The following is a 17,124-nucleotide window of genomic DNA, read 5'->3' on the forward strand; positions in this document are numbered from 1 at the left end:
ACTCACCAGGTGGAGGTTGTCCAACTTTGCTCGATTCAATTGGGATGCTTGTTATGACGATGCGATATCCGGGGATCTCGATCTGTACCAAGCTGTCTGTCTGAGTATGCACGGTAATGAGACATATGCGAATGCGAATCAAGTAGTGTGCAGAGCAGAAGGAAGATCAGTGTCGTCATATCAGATGAACGTGGATGAGGCTCCGTTCCAGCAATTCATCATATGCATTGTTCCTATTACGACACGATACAACACGATAGTAAAATACGATCTACATCCTCTCGATCCACACAACTGTTCAGAAGACACCTTTGCGCGTCTGTCTTTGATTTCCTGAATTTCGTCGTCAACGATTGATTGATTGTTTCCTTTCGATCCAAAGACGTATTAAATCCATCTCTCCATCGTGAGTAAGACCAGTGAACTTTCCTCTTCTCCATATCATATATATTCAACCTATTCTCAAGACTATTTCATCTCCCTTATAACAGTTCTTCAAGTCGTCTCGCCCAGACAATCACCCACATGTCCCTTCGTGTTCTAACTAGAACACCTATCCTTCGTACAGGTCCTACATCCGCCGTCAAACGTTCAATCCAGATCCTATCTCGATCTTCGGTATTATCACAAACCTCAACGCCTCTCTCTTATAACAAGAAGACCTTCTCCACAACATCAGTCAAGATGGTCGCTCCTGCTGGACTCATGTCGAACCGATACAAGATCGAGGAGATGCCCGATCTCAAGGGGAAGATTGCGGTGGTCACCGGTGGATCGAGAGGTATTGGAGAGGCAACCGTCTCTGCTCTGGTTCAAAGAGGATGTCAGGGTGAGTAGCGCGAACCACGAGTCGATTTGCGCAAGAAGACATCGTGAATCTGACTGGTCTTTGTTTTTATTTCTGCTACAGTTCACATCCTCTCTGCTACCAAGGCTCATGCCGATGAAGCCATCTCCAACATCTCCAAAGTCGCACCTGATGCTCCTAAACTCATCACTCATCACGAGGTCGATCTCGGTACACTCCGATCCGTCATTTCGGTCGCCAAAGAGCTAGCTACCACTTTACCTCGACTCGACATTCTTTACTGTATCGCAGGTATCGGAGTCGCCCCATTCGGCTTGACGAACGATGGTCTCGCCAACCATTTCGCGGTCAACCATCTCGCTTCTATGGTTCTCGTCGATAACTTGCTTGATCTGCTCAAGGAGACCAGCGCGAAGAAGCAGGGTGCAGCAGCAGACGATATCGAAAAGTTCAGTACGAGGATCGTTGCCGAGAGCAGTGAATTGCATAGAGCATCCCCGAACGAGGTCCACTTCGATAATTTGGAAGAAGTCAGTCAAGAGATTGACGAGACTAAATTGTATGGAAGGTCAAAGATGATGGCGTGAGTGGAACTGCTCCTAACAGCTCCACATCTCTTGACCAACCGAGCTACAACTGATCACTTCGTTCTTTCGCATAGTCTCCTGTTCATCCGTGAACTCGCTCGACGACATCTCCCCCCCCTTACATCCTCCACCCCCATCCTCGCTCTCTCCGTCCACCCCGGAGCCGTCGCTACCGAACAACAAAAGGGCGCGACAGAGGCATATGGTCTTCTAGGCAAAGCCCTCGAGATCGGTGCCAACCTCGTTTTCATGTCAAAGGAACAAGGCGCCGAATCAGCTCTTTGGGCAGGAACGAGTCCCGCCGTTGCAGAGAGGAAAGAGGAGGTTCAGGGTAGATACTTCACTGAAGCGGATGGCAAGGTCGACACCGAGAGTGAACAGGCTAAATCGGATGAGCTGGCGAGCAAGTTGTGGGATTTGAGTGTGAAGACCTTGAAGGACAAGATCGGTTATCAGGTGAAGATGTAAGAAAGGAAATCAATGTAGCAATAAGTCGAAGCAAAGCAAATTGTCCGTAGCATCATGTACATGTGTATCTACAGTATGAATCTCGTGTGTATTCTCTACTTCGACTCCTGATGCCTACCGCCTTTGATTGGTATTATAGTTGTTAATGTATACACTGCAAAGCCCATGTGCTGGCTCCCTATGACTGCTTCAGTCTCCCTCACAACCCAACACCGTCCAAACAGGCTTATGTTGTTCTTGAGGTAATTACGCCTGATCTGGATTCCTCGTTCGCAATTGATCATACCTTGGCGGCAAGTCGCTACGACCAACGATGAAACGTTAGTATCTACACTAGCAGCTGCTTGCGCAGATCGCTCTTGTACTCACACAATCACCCCCGCATCCTCATGTTGCACAAACCTCGTCTCCGTCTCTCTACTTGGCAACTCTGGCAATCTTCTCCCTTCTCCACTTCCCGCTGCTCCACCTTCGAGAGACGGTCTCAGACCAGCACCCATGGCGGGGGAAGAAGGGAGCTGTTGTGTTGACGGTGTCTTGCGAATCGAACTCATCCTTCCTGGTCCTGAACCGTGGCCTACCGTCGCTTGGTTGGAAGCCTCCGTAGGCGCAATGACGCCTGGTGGCGTCGCCGTGGAATGGACAGAATCCATACTTGGTCGAGTGTCGGTTCCCGTACCCGTGCCCGTTCCAGTGTAGGTGCCGCTACCAGGTCGTCCACCTGGGACAGCAGCGAAAGGTGCAGACGGCGCCATGTGATTTTGATGACTTCGCTGTGTCGCCTTCTCGCTGGCGAGTGCGACCATGCCAGGTGACGCGTTCGTTTGTCCGCCAGGAGTGTTGGGTGGTGAAGGATATCTGAAAGGACTGGGTTCGTACATGTTCCCGTTCATCTCCACTCCGTTACCATCTCCATGTCTCCCTTCTTGGCCTGCCAACAGACCAGCTCCTACTCCCGCTTCTACATGTTCATCCGAGTTGACAAGGTCCAAAGTGTTTCTCCCACTCGTGCCACCGTTCCCACCACTTCGTCGACCCTTTTCACCTCCAGCGATGCCGTACGATTTGATAGCTGGGTCGGCCGCATATCCCTTGTTACGAGTCCTGCGTTTGAGACAGCAGAACAATAGCAAGGCGAGAAGGACGAGGAACGCTACACCGCCAACGGCTCCACCGGCAATCGCACCAGTATTGGTTTTTTTCGACCCTCCAGAACTAGACGGATTACCACCAGAGGACGATCCTCCCACTCCCGAGACACTGGCAGTGCTGCTTGCCGCACTTGAGGTGCCCGTCGTGGCAGTACCACCGCTCGCTGACGGACTGGTCGAGTTGATGCAGGTCGTGCCGCCGTTCTGTACTGTGTAAAGCTGTGTGGATCCACCAGTCTGGTATTGTCCCGCATCGGCCATCAACAACAAGAATTGAGTACCTTGGGCAATGTCGACGTTCCAGACGTAAGACGTCGATTGTCCGTAATCAATGGGCAGCTGGAACGCTGTGCCGTGGGGGATCATACCGTACAGGTAAACCGGCTCAGTCGCATTGGCGTCCCAGCTGACTGACATCGTGCTGCACGAAGCAGGATTCGAGTCGGGGGAGATGGAAAAGAAGAAGTCGTAGTTAAGAGAGCTGGGCAGGCAAGATGTGTCGGAGGAGGAGCCGACGGCTGAAGGGGGAGGGGTTAGCTTCTTCAATACTGCTCCTGGAGTGTCACCATATCTCGAGCCCTCTTGTTGTCCCTCATCATGTCCTCCTCTCTTCGTCGCTCCTCTTGAGCTTGCATAGGCACCTTGGGCGCATAATCGGTCCCTAGGCTTTACATCCAGCCGATCGAAGCTTCAACTCACTCAGAACCGGAGTTGTACCACCCGTTCCCCACCCACTCGCATCCGACATCGACGCCATGAACTCCAGTCCTGCAGGTTGATCCAAAGTGAAGGTGTACGAATAAGGACTGGTAAGATCGGTCGGGATCGAGATGTTGGCGATATGTCCAGAGTTGACTGTGATGGTCTGCAACCAAAATTACCATTCTGGTTAGTACTTTTTCGAAAGATTAGGCAGAATGAACAGGTGGGCAGCTGGGACTTACGGGGACTAAGACAAGATGATAAGGGGGACTACCACCAGACCTGCATGTCGAAGAAACGTAAGTCACAACAACACACGGTTCTCTTGGGCGAGAAAGTGGGACAAAAGGGGTTGCTCACCACTGGACTGTAAAGTTCCCACATTGTGTAGGTGTCGAAGTGCTGAACGAGAACGCGAGGATGGAAGGGAGTGAGAGAAGAAGCGCGAACAGCATAGTAGGAGAGGAGACGGAAAGCATCTGGCAAAAAGGAAGAAATTTGAGTTGTGTGCTTCGGCAGTACGTGCAGACTCGACTTGCAGAGCGAGCAAGGTTGTGCGGTCAAAGGGCTTGGGTGACGGTGGGCATGTACTGACCTTTGCAGTACTTCGATATCTCCAACGGTACGACCGAGAAGAGTATTGATGACCTCGATACGGAAATGTAATCAACTTGTGCGAATTGTTGTTTAACCGCAGTTCTAGTTCTGGTGACCTCCCTCTATCCTTAAACAGGAACGACGATAGGGTTGGACGACGAGTAGCGCTCGGACCTCGTCTTCAAAGCGTAGCGCGGTTACGCTATTCCTGCCGAACCTGTCAACGGTCGTTGCGATGTTCCGAGCAAGTCAGAGAAATCGCGTTGCGGAAAGTCGATTAGGTGGAATGAAACTGAATGAACGGTGTTGGATGTCGCACTGAAATGAGACGAGACGAGACGAGACGAGACAAGACACGGGTAAGTTATGTCGTGGAGGCGAAATGGCGTATTGCCCTGTGCATGTGCGTGTGTGATCGAGGAAGTCGTTGTACGAGTTACACACAGACAGATTGCACTTTATCGTACAGTATATACAGTTACGCCAAGTACATGCATGGACTCTATTGTTTTGGTACGGTGCGGTACGGTACGGTGGTGTAAATACGAAAAAGCCCAATCATGACATCACAGAAGTCCGGAGAACCGATCAGACCACCTTTACCACATCCTTCTCTTTTCCTGTGTAACGTGCATTCCATGCTGATACTCATATTGTACAAATACTGACAGGTGGGATGGCGTTTAGTAGAAGCCCCCTTCTGACCGTGTGTGCCTGCTGCTTCCCGGAGCGATAGTAGTTAAGTGGTACTAAGGAGTAGTATGTAACATGTTCGAGACACTTTGGATCTATTCAGAGAGGGAAAGGGAAACGGCTGCAGGAGACAAGAGTATGGAAAGTTGGATGAAACTCCCTGAACCTGAAAGTGACTGGTGATTCTGTCTCTTCCCTTCCCGATCCTAATTAACTCTTCCCTCTTCGTGGGTGAAGTGTACAGTACCGTACCGCACCGCTGCACTGCACTGCACTTGCTCCAAAATCGCAAAAGTAAAGGCCGAAACGGAAGTCTCATCGCTACTACCCCAGTTTTATCGGGATTCAGGCACGAGATACCCGATGACACCCTAAGTACGTCATGGCAACAAAAATGTGGTTATTTGGTGATAAGCTTGTTTTTGGTATACGGGACACAGGCGGGAATAACATGTTCGTCGATGTGAATGTGGGTGTCAACTCATCATTCGATGGATGGCAAAAAGAGAAGCTATGCATTTCAACAGATCGTACAGTGACAATATACTCATCTGACAATCTATCTATAGGAGGTACAGTATTTGATACAAGTGGGTGTCGTGCAATGCAAATAATGCTATTGACTATGATGAAACGCGACGCAGCGAAACCGTAACAAATGAGATAAAAGACGAAGGAGTGATGATCTATAACGTACAAAGGAACGAAGGTGATTATAGAACGATTTATAGTAACTGTAATAAGATACTGTAGACCAAGGTGAAGAACAAATACAATTTCGTGCCCAGCACTCCAGACAATCCGATTAGATGCTGAACTCCCCACTCAACGGACTGGAAGGGTTGAGGGAATTAACATGCAACAAATCCTTGTTGATGTTCTTCTGCTGTCCTTTTCGGCCGACTACCTCTCCTATTGACATGGCCAATTCCCACCGAGGTACAGGGATGGCCTGGACGTTTCCCGTTTTGTTGTCGACGTCGATAGGTTGAAAGTCAGGTGTAGGGGGAAGACTGACATCACCCGAGGAAGATGATCTGGATGAGTTGCCCGTTCGACCAGACATATGTAACTGATATTCAACGTCGTTGGAGATCAATTGAGGTGTATCGTTGTCGAGGTCGACGTCCATGGTCGCTTGTTGTGGTGATGAAGAAGATGACGCGGGGGAGAAATCGATCTGCGCAAAGACGGATTTATCTATTTGAGCACGGGAAAAGGCCGAAGAAGTCGATGTTGATGACCACGAGTTGGAGTTGACAGCCAATCTCGCAGACGCCTTGGCACGAGCTTGATCATGACCAGCAGCGAACTCGTCGAGATCTTCGCTGCTTTCGCTATCCCCATCGGTGGTGATGTGAACCTCGACCTGGGGAACAGCAGGAGCGGGAGCAATGACCTCAACAGCAGGACACACGGGAGTGACGGGCTGTCGAACGGCCGCAGCTGCTGCTCTGGCAGCAGAGTGAGCGGTCTTCAGTTCCTCGTCGGTCATGGTGAATCTGTCTACCCTCAAGATCTGTTCTCGCAGAACCTTGAGGCTCGTTCTATCTTGAGGCTCGAGAGCGAAGAGACCCTTGAGGATCTGGTTGGTAGCGTGTGAGATCGGAAGGATGGTTCGAAGGAAGTCTGAGTTGTGAACGTAGGCTCGGAACGTCTCGTCGGAAGGACAAGCTTGTCTCCAGGGATTTCGACCACAAGTGAGGTTGACCAAGATGACACCGAGAGACCAGACATCGTTGGTTTCGGTGGAGTATGATTCGAGCCGTTCGAACAGACCGCCTTGACACTCGGGTGAAAGGTAGAATGTCGAACCACATCCAAAGTCCGTAGAGTGTCGTTCCGAAGTGGCTAAACCGAAATCCGCGATACAGATCTTCTCGCCTCCTGAAGTGCAGAGGATGTTTTCCGGTTTCAAGTCTCGATGGAAGATACCCATTCGGTGGCAGTAGTCTACCGCGTCGACAATCTGCAAGAACACCCGTTTGATCAAGTTATCGTTGCCGAGATACTGCAAGAGGATTCAATTTAGCAACATGCCAACACAGAAGAGGGAAGAATGTCAGAACTCACTCGTTGTCGCTCTGTGATCATACCAAACAAATCGCCTTCATCGCAGAAGTCCATCACCACAAAGACATAGTCGCCTTCCTCGAACACCTTGTGAAGGGTGACGACGTTGGGATGTCTGCTCGCCAGTTGGTGCAAGGCGATCTCTCGCCGTTGGAAATGTCGTTGTCTCGAATCGAGTCCGGCTCTGAGCAGACATTTCACGGCGAGGTAAACGGGTTTCGGAGCGTGAAGATCAACGGCAAGATAGACGACACCGTAGGCGCCGACTCCGAGGACGGCAAGGAACTCGAGTCGACCGTTGTCGATTCGGTGGCCGACAAGGTCACGACCAGAAGTAGCGAAAGTGTTGGAAGGCATCTTGAATCAAAGTGGCTTTAGTTGAGAAGGCTGAAGTTGTTGTAGTGTGAAGTGAGAAGGCTTGACTTGTGTTGGATTGGATTGATGAGATGAGAAAACTCTCAACGACAGTCCAAAGGTCTAGTCTATATAGACACTGGGCTTGATAAACAAGCCACCACCGAAAGTACACCGAAAAGGTGGTACTGCCTTCTCCGTCTATCTGTCTGACCTTATCTCGAGCAGTTGTTTATGTCTCTGTTCGATGTCGGTCCGAATCAAAATATCCTCGTTCTATAGCACCAAAGTGTCGTTATAGTATTCGTCTCTATCCGTCTATATTGGAGTTGCGTTGGGTTGCGATTCGGTCCAGCCTGTGATGATTATCGTCTGCTCCGCTTTGTCTACCGTTTTCGTTCTTTTGAAAGAGTGTGTGTTGGTGTATTTTGATTCAGACAAAAGACCGAAGAGAGGACGAGTTGTCGGTATCGTTTTCGGTATCGAGGTGAGATAGAAAAGAGGAAAGGGGAATATATCGAATATCGAAAGGTGAGAGTGTCTATATTATAGAATTGACCTAACAAAGAAGAAGAAGAGGTCCTGACCCGCAGGAATGGGATTTGGGTCGATTATGATAAGGACAGTGGTCGGTAGGTTGGTAGGTCGGGTTGATGGTCAAGGACAAGTTGATGTTGTTGAAGTGAAAAGAGATGTCGCACATCCGTTGTGACTGATCAACTAACTATCCTACTCACTACCTACTGGCTAGTGCTAACTGCTTCCTTACGACTTACTGGTGTCGTACCTAATAAGACCAAGTTACTACACAAGACGGTTCAACCGATGAGTCAAATGAACATGGCGCAAAGCTATAATCGAATAGGTACCATGACGAAAAAACAAGCTTTCAGTCTAGTCCCGAATCGCAGCTGAGGGGTGCAATGCGAGACAAGCAAGACAACGACAGAAAAAAAAAAGAGACTACAGGCTCCAAGACCATCATCATCAACTACTGCCGTACCGTCGTCCCGTCTTGTCCTCCTCCTCCAAAGATGATCAACGGACCTTGGATTCAGGTTCGTTCATTCGTTCGGAGCTTCTTTCTGTTTTCCTGTTTTCCCTTTTCTCCTTTCGCACTTTAATTTACCCTGAATGCTAATGAATGCAGGAACCCTGAACTCAAAGGTTTTTCGTCCCAATGGGATGGACGAACATGGCGCAAGCAAGGTTGAGCCTTCTGTGCACCTGCACCCCCGTGCGGAGTGCGTCTCCGTCCCACAATGCACACAACACGTAAGAAAAACGTACTGCATGCTGTGTGTGTCCGTGATGGTATGGACCGTTACCAGAAAGGTTGACAGAAGAAGCGGACATCTCATCGCTCCACCAAGCCAAAATCAGACCAAAGAAACCCCTTCTCCGTCCGAAGAAACAAAAATGGGTCTCAGATCTACCACTCGAGAAGGCGCACGGATAGTTCAATAGCATGTAGGTACAATGTCTGTGGCGAGGCATACGATCTGTCTCCGACATAGCCATGATTGGAGGAAGAAGAGAGACGGAGCAGAGGTCAAGTCGATGACGGACCGAACAGAGTGTGGCGTAGTAGTGGCGGTCATTGTGGCGGCGGCTATGATGATGAATTGATACCAGATGACCACCACCACAACATCCTCTCGTACAGGCGTGAAACCAGTCTAACCAAATACGAACGAACGAACGAAAGAATGTGCTCCAACAACTACTCGCTGGAATTTCTCCTTTCCCTTTTCCTTTTCTTTGGAACGGCACATTAACCTTAAATCCTCCGATGTTGTTATATAGGAAACAAGAGTGTTGTTACCGTAAGCGGATGTGATCCCAGACGCCACCTATGTAATTCTTTTGGTGTCTCATTAATTTGATCTTGAACCACGTTTCGTTGTCCAGTGGAAACAGTGGAATTGCCATACTCGTCGAGTTCTATACATATCTAGGTGGCAGAGTCATTACACCAAATATTATATGACACGGTTGATCATCTCCGGCTCAATTCAACCATACAACCATACACAAGTAAAATTACTTCCGACAAGTTGTCATTGTACCGCGACCGAAATCGAATCTGGCAGTTGGGTTGCAGCGAGTCGTAACAGCCTCGTACGTCAGTACACGCAGACTCTGGCTGTCCCAAATATATGGAACATTTTGACCGTCTCCAAGCCACTGAACATTACTCGATATGTGGTGGAATCTAAAATTCTTAGCAAGGTGACGAACGAATATACATGGTGGCGTAAGCGACAACACAACCACGCAACAACGCGACCACGCAAGACAGTGAACGTTGAATTGTCACTCTTTATTACATGGTGCACTACCATAACGTCAGGCTATGTATGACATGAGCTGTACAGCATGGGCACATGATTGTCTTTTCGCTGGAACGAAGGTAGTAACCCCGTGGGCTAACGGCATTACGATACCAGTAATGATTCCTACACTAGTTGTGATTATGGTACAGTACTTTACGGCAGTCAAGACGATATCATGTTTACATAAACGCTACTGTGTCAATTAGCGTGATGTGATTCAACAGAAGGCGGAGTAGAAAAGTGGGGTACTTTCGTAACGAATGATTCTCGTACAGCAATCGACACTAACTCTATCACTTGCTGGTGGACGTGGTGGGGGCTCCTCAGTAGGAAGGAGGAAGTGACAATCGTCCATCAGGCGAACAAAAATCCAGCTATTCAATAGACAGTCACTCAAGAAGAAGATGATCGAGATGAACTTGTTATCAATCGAGATCTGGTGCCGGTCACATCATATCAGAGTTCAGAGACGCAAGTCAAAGGCGTAACGCGTCGCCGTCGTATTGCGTACTTGGCACCGTTCGAAACTTACCATTGTGCCACATCGTTAGGCATGGCGTATTGCGTTATCTAACACGGCCCACCCGGAGCTTGATGTTGCAAAGGCCTCAAGATCAAACCTTCCATTACTCGAACAATCGCAACCCGCAATCACCTTTGGCGTATCACCCCTTGATAAAGTTCAAGTGACCAACTTACCTGAAAAAGAAGCAACAAGAAGACCAAACGACGCGACCCGTCCCGTGTATCTTTCATCTTAGCAGGAACTGTGATCTTGACCATATCTCAAGCGATCGAAACTGTTTAATGTAGCAATCGAGAAGAAAAATTCGAACGGGTGATCTTCGTATTCGATTCAAGGTTGACGCACATCACAAGATTGGTGGCATGACACTCTATGTACGCCTTGCTATCCCAGCGCACTCTTCAACCCAGCAACCTGTCTTCTGCCCATTCGAAGAACGTTGGCATGAGTGTTGTGGCGATGATACCGATCCCCGAATATACTCCCACTTTTGTCAGTACTAAACAAGAACATGTTCATTGATCAGCGAATCATGACACGCCAAATGAGTGAGAATGCAAAAAGGGCGACCCACCTTCTGCATCGTATTTTGGCACTTGTTTTCTCCTGACGGCCCCCTTGATTGAGCGTGCGTCGCTATTAACGTGACTCTTCTGTTCGTCCGCCAAAATTCCCTTCCCGCTTCTTGAACGGAGAGCATGATTATGACTCTCGTTCCTGACGTTGATAGGCGAAACACTCCTCATTGACGGATTTGGAGAGAGGGATGGAGAGTTGATCGGACTAGGTGCAGGACTAGCTGGATCTCGACCTGTTTGCAGATCCAACACAGAAGGGATAGCTCTGAAGCCGACGCTGGGAGGAACTTTGTTGTAGTCTCTGTCCGCGTGTACATACACCATCGTCAGTATACATGTAGTCGTGATCGGTGAGCTGCAGACTCACGTAGCGGCTTTGTAGAACCGTCTAGTGGGGATATCGAAGATTTTGGAGGCGGCTCGGAATATCGGTGGTAAGATACGCAGGAGCGTCGCTTTCGCCACCAGCCTCCAAGCAAACAATGCGCCAAGCCCTGCGGACCGATGATCAGCTGTCTATCACGGTCACAGAGGATGAGATCACACTCACCAACTACTAGTCTCAAGACCGCGACGGTTATTCCAACCGCTAGACCATTGTCGTGCAGGGCATGACCTCGTGTGAGAGATGCCGGTTTCAATCCGACCACGCTCCACCAATGTCCGACAAATGAGCCCATCACGACAGCCAGAACTGCGATGGCGTCCGCGAAGCATGGACAGTCGTCAACAGGCTCTGGATGATAGTGGACCAGGGCCAAAGTGATAGGAATGGCTAGCGCGGGCACTATATAATACCGACGTCAATACTGCTCTCGTGTCGATTCGGATTCGATGCTGCACATACCAAGCCATGTCCCGGTGTTGACCCATGCTTCTGACGCATTCCCCACAACGATCCAGAGTATCCAACATGCGACTCCCATCAAGCTGCCACCAATGATGTCGGCTATGCAGAAGTAGCTTAATTAGCCTTAAGAAATTCTAAACTTTCGGCTTCTTCACGCACCTGACGAATGCATCCCTGTGTAGAATCGACCGCCAACAACGCTAATAGCGTAAAAGAACAAGGCTGAGCGGCGGGGATTAGCAGATTCGTAGAAAGCTATCAATGAGAGATATGTAAAGGCGTAACACTCACCGAACCATGCTGCGAGCACCGCACTCCATCCAATACGATCTCGAGCCTCATATATCCATTGTCCGAGGAAAAGGGCGATACTGACAGAGTTGGTAGAGTGTGAAGAAGGGAAGCCTAGTAGATCATCAGAGAGGGTAATTCAAAAAGGCCGTGAAGTAGGAGCTTACCGTATTCGTGATGATGTGTGCTCATACCTGGTCGAGGGAGGTTAGCAGCTGTCACGAAGAGTAAGAAAGACCTAGCACTAACTGAGACGTATGACTGGCGGACTGTATGGTCTAGGAACACATACAAGGTCTTTTGAGAATGACGAGATGTAGATACCCATTCCAACGACATATAGCATCCTGTATTTGCAGCTGTCAGTATTCCCAGCTTGTAGCGAAGCTAGCTTCTAGCGCTGGTCTGCTCACCCTCGACCCTTCAGCGGAGCGTCGAAGAGGAACAATACCGGCAAAAAAGCCATGAAGAAGGTATGGGCTGGCGAGGTAGCAATTATCAGCTCAGTCCCGTGGTGGTTCAGATAGTTCTCCTTGTTATGAAATCGGAAGGCTGCAAACTCACTTCCAAATATTGCTGTCCAGTAGAAATACTTGTCCCTCGTCTCCGTCCTCACCTTTTTCTGCCAATCCGCCATCCAATCCTTCTCTCTCCTCAGCCTCCTCACCAAAGCTCTTCTCAACCATGCTCGCCAAGGAGGTAAGTACCTATCGTAAACTTCATCAGGCTGACATCCAGGTTCCCATTCTCGTTTTAGTTGAGCGTCATGGTCGGGCGTATGTTGGAATACGGCCGTTTCAGATACCGAGGGTATGTCAAGGCGTGGTATTGTTGGGTGTTGGCTCGAGGATGACGCCATGGTGGACGATGAATAGAGTGACACTTCTCGCTGCAGTCGCGGTCGCTGGGCCTCTATGGTCGATGCAAGGACGACGGCAGTAGCAATATATGGTGTTTATGTTGACGCTTCGGTGATCATCACAACATCATCACCACCTACACGTACGGCGCGACTTTTTAGTGAGAAACCGGAAGATAAGGGGGACCCCGCTTTTCGTCATTCCTTACCGGCGCGCCTATCTCCAGTACGAGCCCATCGCAGTCATTCGCAGCCTCCACGTCCATTGACCGCGATTATTGTCTATCCTCAGACATCAGTTCACACTCCTGTACTGGACGTATCAGCCCCAGCACATAGATCTTGGGTACACTAGCAGAGTATCGCACACTACACCATGTCCGATTCGTACGCCTCCATCAAAGTGAGTTGTCCGCGCAGCATGTCTCCCCCTCCCCCTACGTCCAGAACGGCTAGCCGTTGAGCGGTATTACTTCTTGTCGTGGTGTCCAAGTGATTCTCGCCCTCGTAAAGAATTTATTGCTGACCTACCATCATGTCCGTTCACGTTCTTACAGAAACTCCACACTTCTCTTCCCGCCTTCCAGCCACCCATCTCAACCTCGGCTTTACCCACCATCGCCTTCCTCTCCCTTCTCGGATTTTTCGTTCTCACATTCCTCTTCACAACGTAAGTTGTATTCTGACTGTTTGTCAATCGGCATGAGCGCACATGTCCATGGCTTTCTGATTTAGGTTCACCTTGCTGACGATCACTACAGATTGCCAAAATCACGATTGCCCATTCCTGAACTTGGTACGGCCCTGTTCGCATCAGCATTAGCAGGCGGCGGTGTCGTCGCGCTCTTCTGTACATTGGGCGTGTACGTCTAGGACAGTAAAGACAGTCTTATGGAGGACTAGGGGGATGCGCATAGATTGATCGCATAGATTGATGAAGGGAAAATTAGGATGGACCGATGCTCTAGTATACCGCACGGAAATAGATACCGATATGTTATTCATATACCACTTATGAAGACCTCGACATTTCCCCTTCATGGTCGACGACGTTCGTTATCATCAGCTCATCATGGCGAGTATCGTGATCGATCTCTCCAGGAACGCAATTAACATCAATCTCATCGGAACACCTCAGCAGTATTTTCTACTGGCCAACGCCAATTAAGCCTCCTTTAGCCATGTGTACTTGGCTGAGGTTTTCTTACCATACTACAACCTTGAGTCATCTTGGTACTGACGAAGCCCGCAATCATCGGGGACGGACTACAAGCGCAGAGCTTTAAGCTATGACAAACAGCAGCAGATGGCTACGTGATCGGGGAGATAGTGGCATCCATGGTCGGATTCGCTGCGTTAAAAGTTCCAAAAGCTGAGTGCGTTCTCATGTGACCTGTGCAGCAGCAATCGCAATATAACAACCATAATACATCATAGTCAATCTAACAAAATACCGATATTCTGATATGGTCACTACCATCATGCACCTTCCGCAACCACATCTCCTGCGCCTGCACCGCTCAAACTGCCTTCTGCACCCGGCGTCGGTTCTCCCGCTTGTGTCGTCGTTGTCTGCGTTGCAGGAGCGGCGACACCTTCTGTCGGTATTGTCGTTGATCTCTCCGCCAGTAAAGTTGGTGTAGTAGCCCCAGCGGCGTCCTTCTCGCCATTTTCCATCTCCACATCTTCACCTCCCCCAGCTCCAGAAGCGACAGTCGAAGCCCACGTCTCGATATCCATAGGGGCTCCCGACTCTGTCGTCGACGCCTCAGTTGGAGCTTGGGTCACTTCCGCTGAGGTAGTAGGTGGTACTTGCGCTGAGGCCGATGTCGAAGCGACAGGTGTTTCTTGAGCACTGGTGCTGGACTCCCTTGGAACAGCCAATGCCGCTGCGATACCCTGCAAGACGGGCGATCTTGATCGCCTTTTCTTCAGGCTGTCACTGCCATTCGATTTCGTCTCTTTGTGATTTTGTCGATGTTTTCGTCCGCCCGTACCCTCGTCTTCTGAATCCGAAAGTGATGTCTCGTGTTGTTTCTCCTTGTCCCACAGTCGTTCTAGGTGTAACATTAATCCCTGCTCAGATCGCCAAAAATATGGAAACTCACGTGGTCTTCGGACTTCTTTGCTCTCTTCATCCTCCAACTCGTTATCGTCATCGTCATCGTGGGCCAGCTTCGGTACCTCTACAACAACAGTAAGGATTAGTTTACTTGCAACTTCGTGGATTCACACACGCCTACTCACCCTGTAACGGAACACTGGGTGCAGCGTTTTTATCTCGCAAAACCTCGAATACCGCCTCTCTCACTTTCTGCAAATACTCTGGCGTGTTGTGGTCTGTCATGTTCGACGCTCGTACATCGAGCTCGTACGTTGGCCCATAGTATTCCCAGTACTCGTTGTTAGGAATGGCTAGCATCCTCGTTAGCTGAAAAGTGCGATGCGTGTTCTGTTGAGACCTACCTCGTCCCAGCTCAACACCTGCCGCAAGACCTGTCTCGTATGCCCAAGTTCTTGACACCGACTTGACCGTGTAACCTCCCCCACCCAACAACAATAACGGGAGATTGAACGATTTCACGAACTGGACACAAGCAGCATGTCCTCGCATGGAAAGGTTGAAGGACCCAAGATGGTCGCCTGATAAGGAGTCGGACCCGCATTGAAGGACGATAGCACCAGGCTGATACCATTCTATGACTCGTTTGATGACCTATCAGGTTAAGCTGTCAACAGCAATCCAACACTGAAAACCGAATCAACTTACCGGCTGAAAGATGCTTTTGTAGTTTTCGTCACTGATTCCATCTCGTAATGGAACGTTGATTGCGTATCTGTAGATGGCGGTGTCAGCAACGCCCAAGGACCTCTGGTCGAATACGTGGAAACGCACCCTTTGCCCTTTCCAATTCCATTATCTCGCACCTCTCCAGTACCCGGGAAGAACTCTCCGTACTTGTGTATACTACAAGTCATGACTCTGTCGGTTGTGTAGAAAGCTTCCTCCACACCGTCTCCGTGGTGGACGTCGATATCGATGTAAAGGACCCGTTGGTGATACCTAAATGAATAACACTGAAATCAGCCCGCTCGCCCAGTACAAGCGGTGACGGTGTATCTCACCTCAAAAGCTCAAGGATACCAAGGACAATGTCTGAGAGGAAGGCGTACATCAGCTTCTTGAGAAAAGAGTTCTTCTAAGGCCTCGATGCAAAACTCACCATTCACGTAACAGAAACCACTAGCTTCCGCTTTCTTAGCATGGTGTAACCCTCCAGCCCAATTCACGGCAATATCACATTTATCTCTTGATAGTCGTGCCGCGCCCTCTGCATACAAATCTCAATCAGTCACGAGCATGCTTAAGAAAATGGATCGAAGACAAAACTCACCCATAGATCCTCCCGCTGAGATTGAGCAATACTCGAACAGGCCGTCAAAGATGGGACAATCATCACCAACATTGTCTACACGATGGACATGCGCATCAGCCTCGCCTTCTCCTGATTCCCCTCTCATTCATCATCTCGCCCTTACGCACACTTGACTTGTTCTTTGGCAAATTGAGCAGCGTTGTCGGGGTTGATTCGGTGTAAGAAGTCGACATATTCGTCGGTATGGAATTGTGACATTTCTCGTTTCGTAGCTGGTTTCGCTCTCTACACAGACATTATGATTTGATTAGCTGCTTGATACGTTTCTCAAGCAGTGTTCCCGGATACTGTTAGAAGTAAATGCTTCTTCTACTCACGAAGATTTCCATCTTCTTGTAGAGACCATAGTTCATAACGAGAGAATGACACATCCTTATTCGGGTAGGCTTCATGGGATGACCTAGAGACGGAGCGTCAGTGTGAGTGCCATGATGATCAGCACATCAGTGATTTGTGTGATGAAATCCGTTGAGAGGGTTGACACGTACCGGGACCATAGTGGTAGTTTCCAATATCGGAATCGAAGAAGTAGCACTATCGAACGCCACATGTCAGTAATCTTATGTTGGACAAGTTCGAGCCCTTGACATCGCGCACCCGCAACCGATGGGGAGACATCCTTCACGAGGGAGCCCGTGGATCTGGGCAGGTGTGTTTGGGGGAGAAGAGAAAGCACTCACGACTCGCCGCTTACTCTCTCCGAGAATAGGCTCCATGTTGACAAGTTATCACCGGGCGTTGACGGCTTCTCGAACTGAAGCTGTGCGAGTTTCAGGTATCGGTTATGAAGGAATTGAGTGGAGTGTCGAAGAGC

At 49.4% G+C, this 17,124-nt stretch overlaps 6 protein-coding genes across 6 annotated transcripts; 2 read left to right on the plus strand and 4 right to left on the minus strand.

Moving 5' to 3' along the window:
* Positions 1-684: 684 nt before the first annotated feature.
* On the plus strand, positions 685-1,863 carry CI109_105584 (uncharacterized protein; the record flags this gene model as incomplete). The annotated part of the gene is made up of 3 exons (XM_032003478.2): positions 685-829; positions 911-1,391; positions 1,470-1,863. 3 exons carry the CDS (start codon positions 685-687, stop codon positions 1,861-1,863), a joined length of 1,020 nt encoding a protein of 339 aa, XP_031862336.2.
* Positions 1,864-2,109: 246 nt separating this feature from the next.
* CI109_105585 (uncharacterized protein) lies at positions 2,110-4,171 on the minus strand (the record flags this gene model as incomplete). The annotated part of the gene is made up of 5 exons (XM_065967699.1): positions 2,110-2,164; positions 2,233-3,532; positions 3,714-3,879; positions 3,959-3,998; positions 4,077-4,171. The coding sequence occupies 5 exons, from the start codon at positions 4,169-4,171 to the stop codon at positions 2,110-2,112; spliced, it is 1,656 nt and encodes a 551-aa protein (XP_065823771.1).
* A 1,640-nt stretch (positions 4,172-5,811) lies between these two features.
* On the minus strand, positions 5,812-7,436 carry CI109_105586 (uncharacterized protein; the record flags this gene model as incomplete). The annotated part of the gene is made up of 2 exons (XM_032003480.1): positions 5,812-7,017; positions 7,080-7,436. 2 exons carry the CDS (start codon positions 7,434-7,436, stop codon positions 5,812-5,814), a joined length of 1,563 nt encoding a protein of 520 aa, XP_031862338.1.
* A 3,260-nt stretch (positions 7,437-10,696) lies between these two features.
* Positions 10,697-12,873, minus strand: CI109_105587 (uncharacterized protein; the record flags this gene model as incomplete). Its single annotated transcript, XM_032003481.1, has 11 exons — positions 10,697-10,794; positions 10,870-11,174; positions 11,241-11,367; positions 11,424-11,660; positions 11,721-11,822; positions 11,883-11,945; positions 12,015-12,128; positions 12,182-12,208; positions 12,264-12,361; positions 12,428-12,494; positions 12,579-12,873. 11 exons carry the CDS (start codon positions 12,871-12,873, stop codon positions 10,697-10,699), a joined length of 1,533 nt encoding a protein of 510 aa, XP_031862339.1.
* Positions 12,874-13,249: 376 nt separating this feature from the next.
* Positions 13,250-13,746, plus strand: CI109_105588 (uncharacterized protein; the record flags this gene model as incomplete). The annotated part of the gene is made up of 3 exons (XM_032003482.1): positions 13,250-13,276; positions 13,431-13,543; positions 13,635-13,746. 3 exons carry the CDS (start codon positions 13,250-13,252, stop codon positions 13,744-13,746), a joined length of 252 nt encoding a protein of 83 aa, XP_031862340.1.
* Positions 13,747-14,352: 606 nt separating this feature from the next.
* On the minus strand, positions 14,353-17,026 carry CI109_105589 (histone deacetylase RPD3; the record flags this gene model as incomplete). The annotated part of the gene is made up of 13 exons (XM_032003483.1): positions 14,353-14,930; positions 14,982-15,059; positions 15,121-15,288; positions 15,340-15,589; positions 15,644-15,710; positions 15,770-15,937; positions 16,000-16,030; positions 16,098-16,205; positions 16,269-16,343; positions 16,418-16,535; positions 16,628-16,710; positions 16,799-16,844; positions 16,991-17,026. The coding sequence occupies 13 exons, from the start codon at positions 17,024-17,026 to the stop codon at positions 14,353-14,355; spliced, it is 1,806 nt and encodes a 601-aa protein (XP_031862341.1).
* Between the last annotated feature and the right edge of the window lie 98 nt (positions 17,027-17,124).

This window comes from Kwoniella shandongensis, chromosome 10 (assembly GCF_008629635.2).
Source record: "Kwoniella shandongensis chromosome 10, complete sequence".
Taxonomy (NCBI): Eukaryota; Fungi; Basidiomycota; class Tremellomycetes; order Tremellales; family Cryptococcaceae; genus Kwoniella; species Kwoniella shandongensis.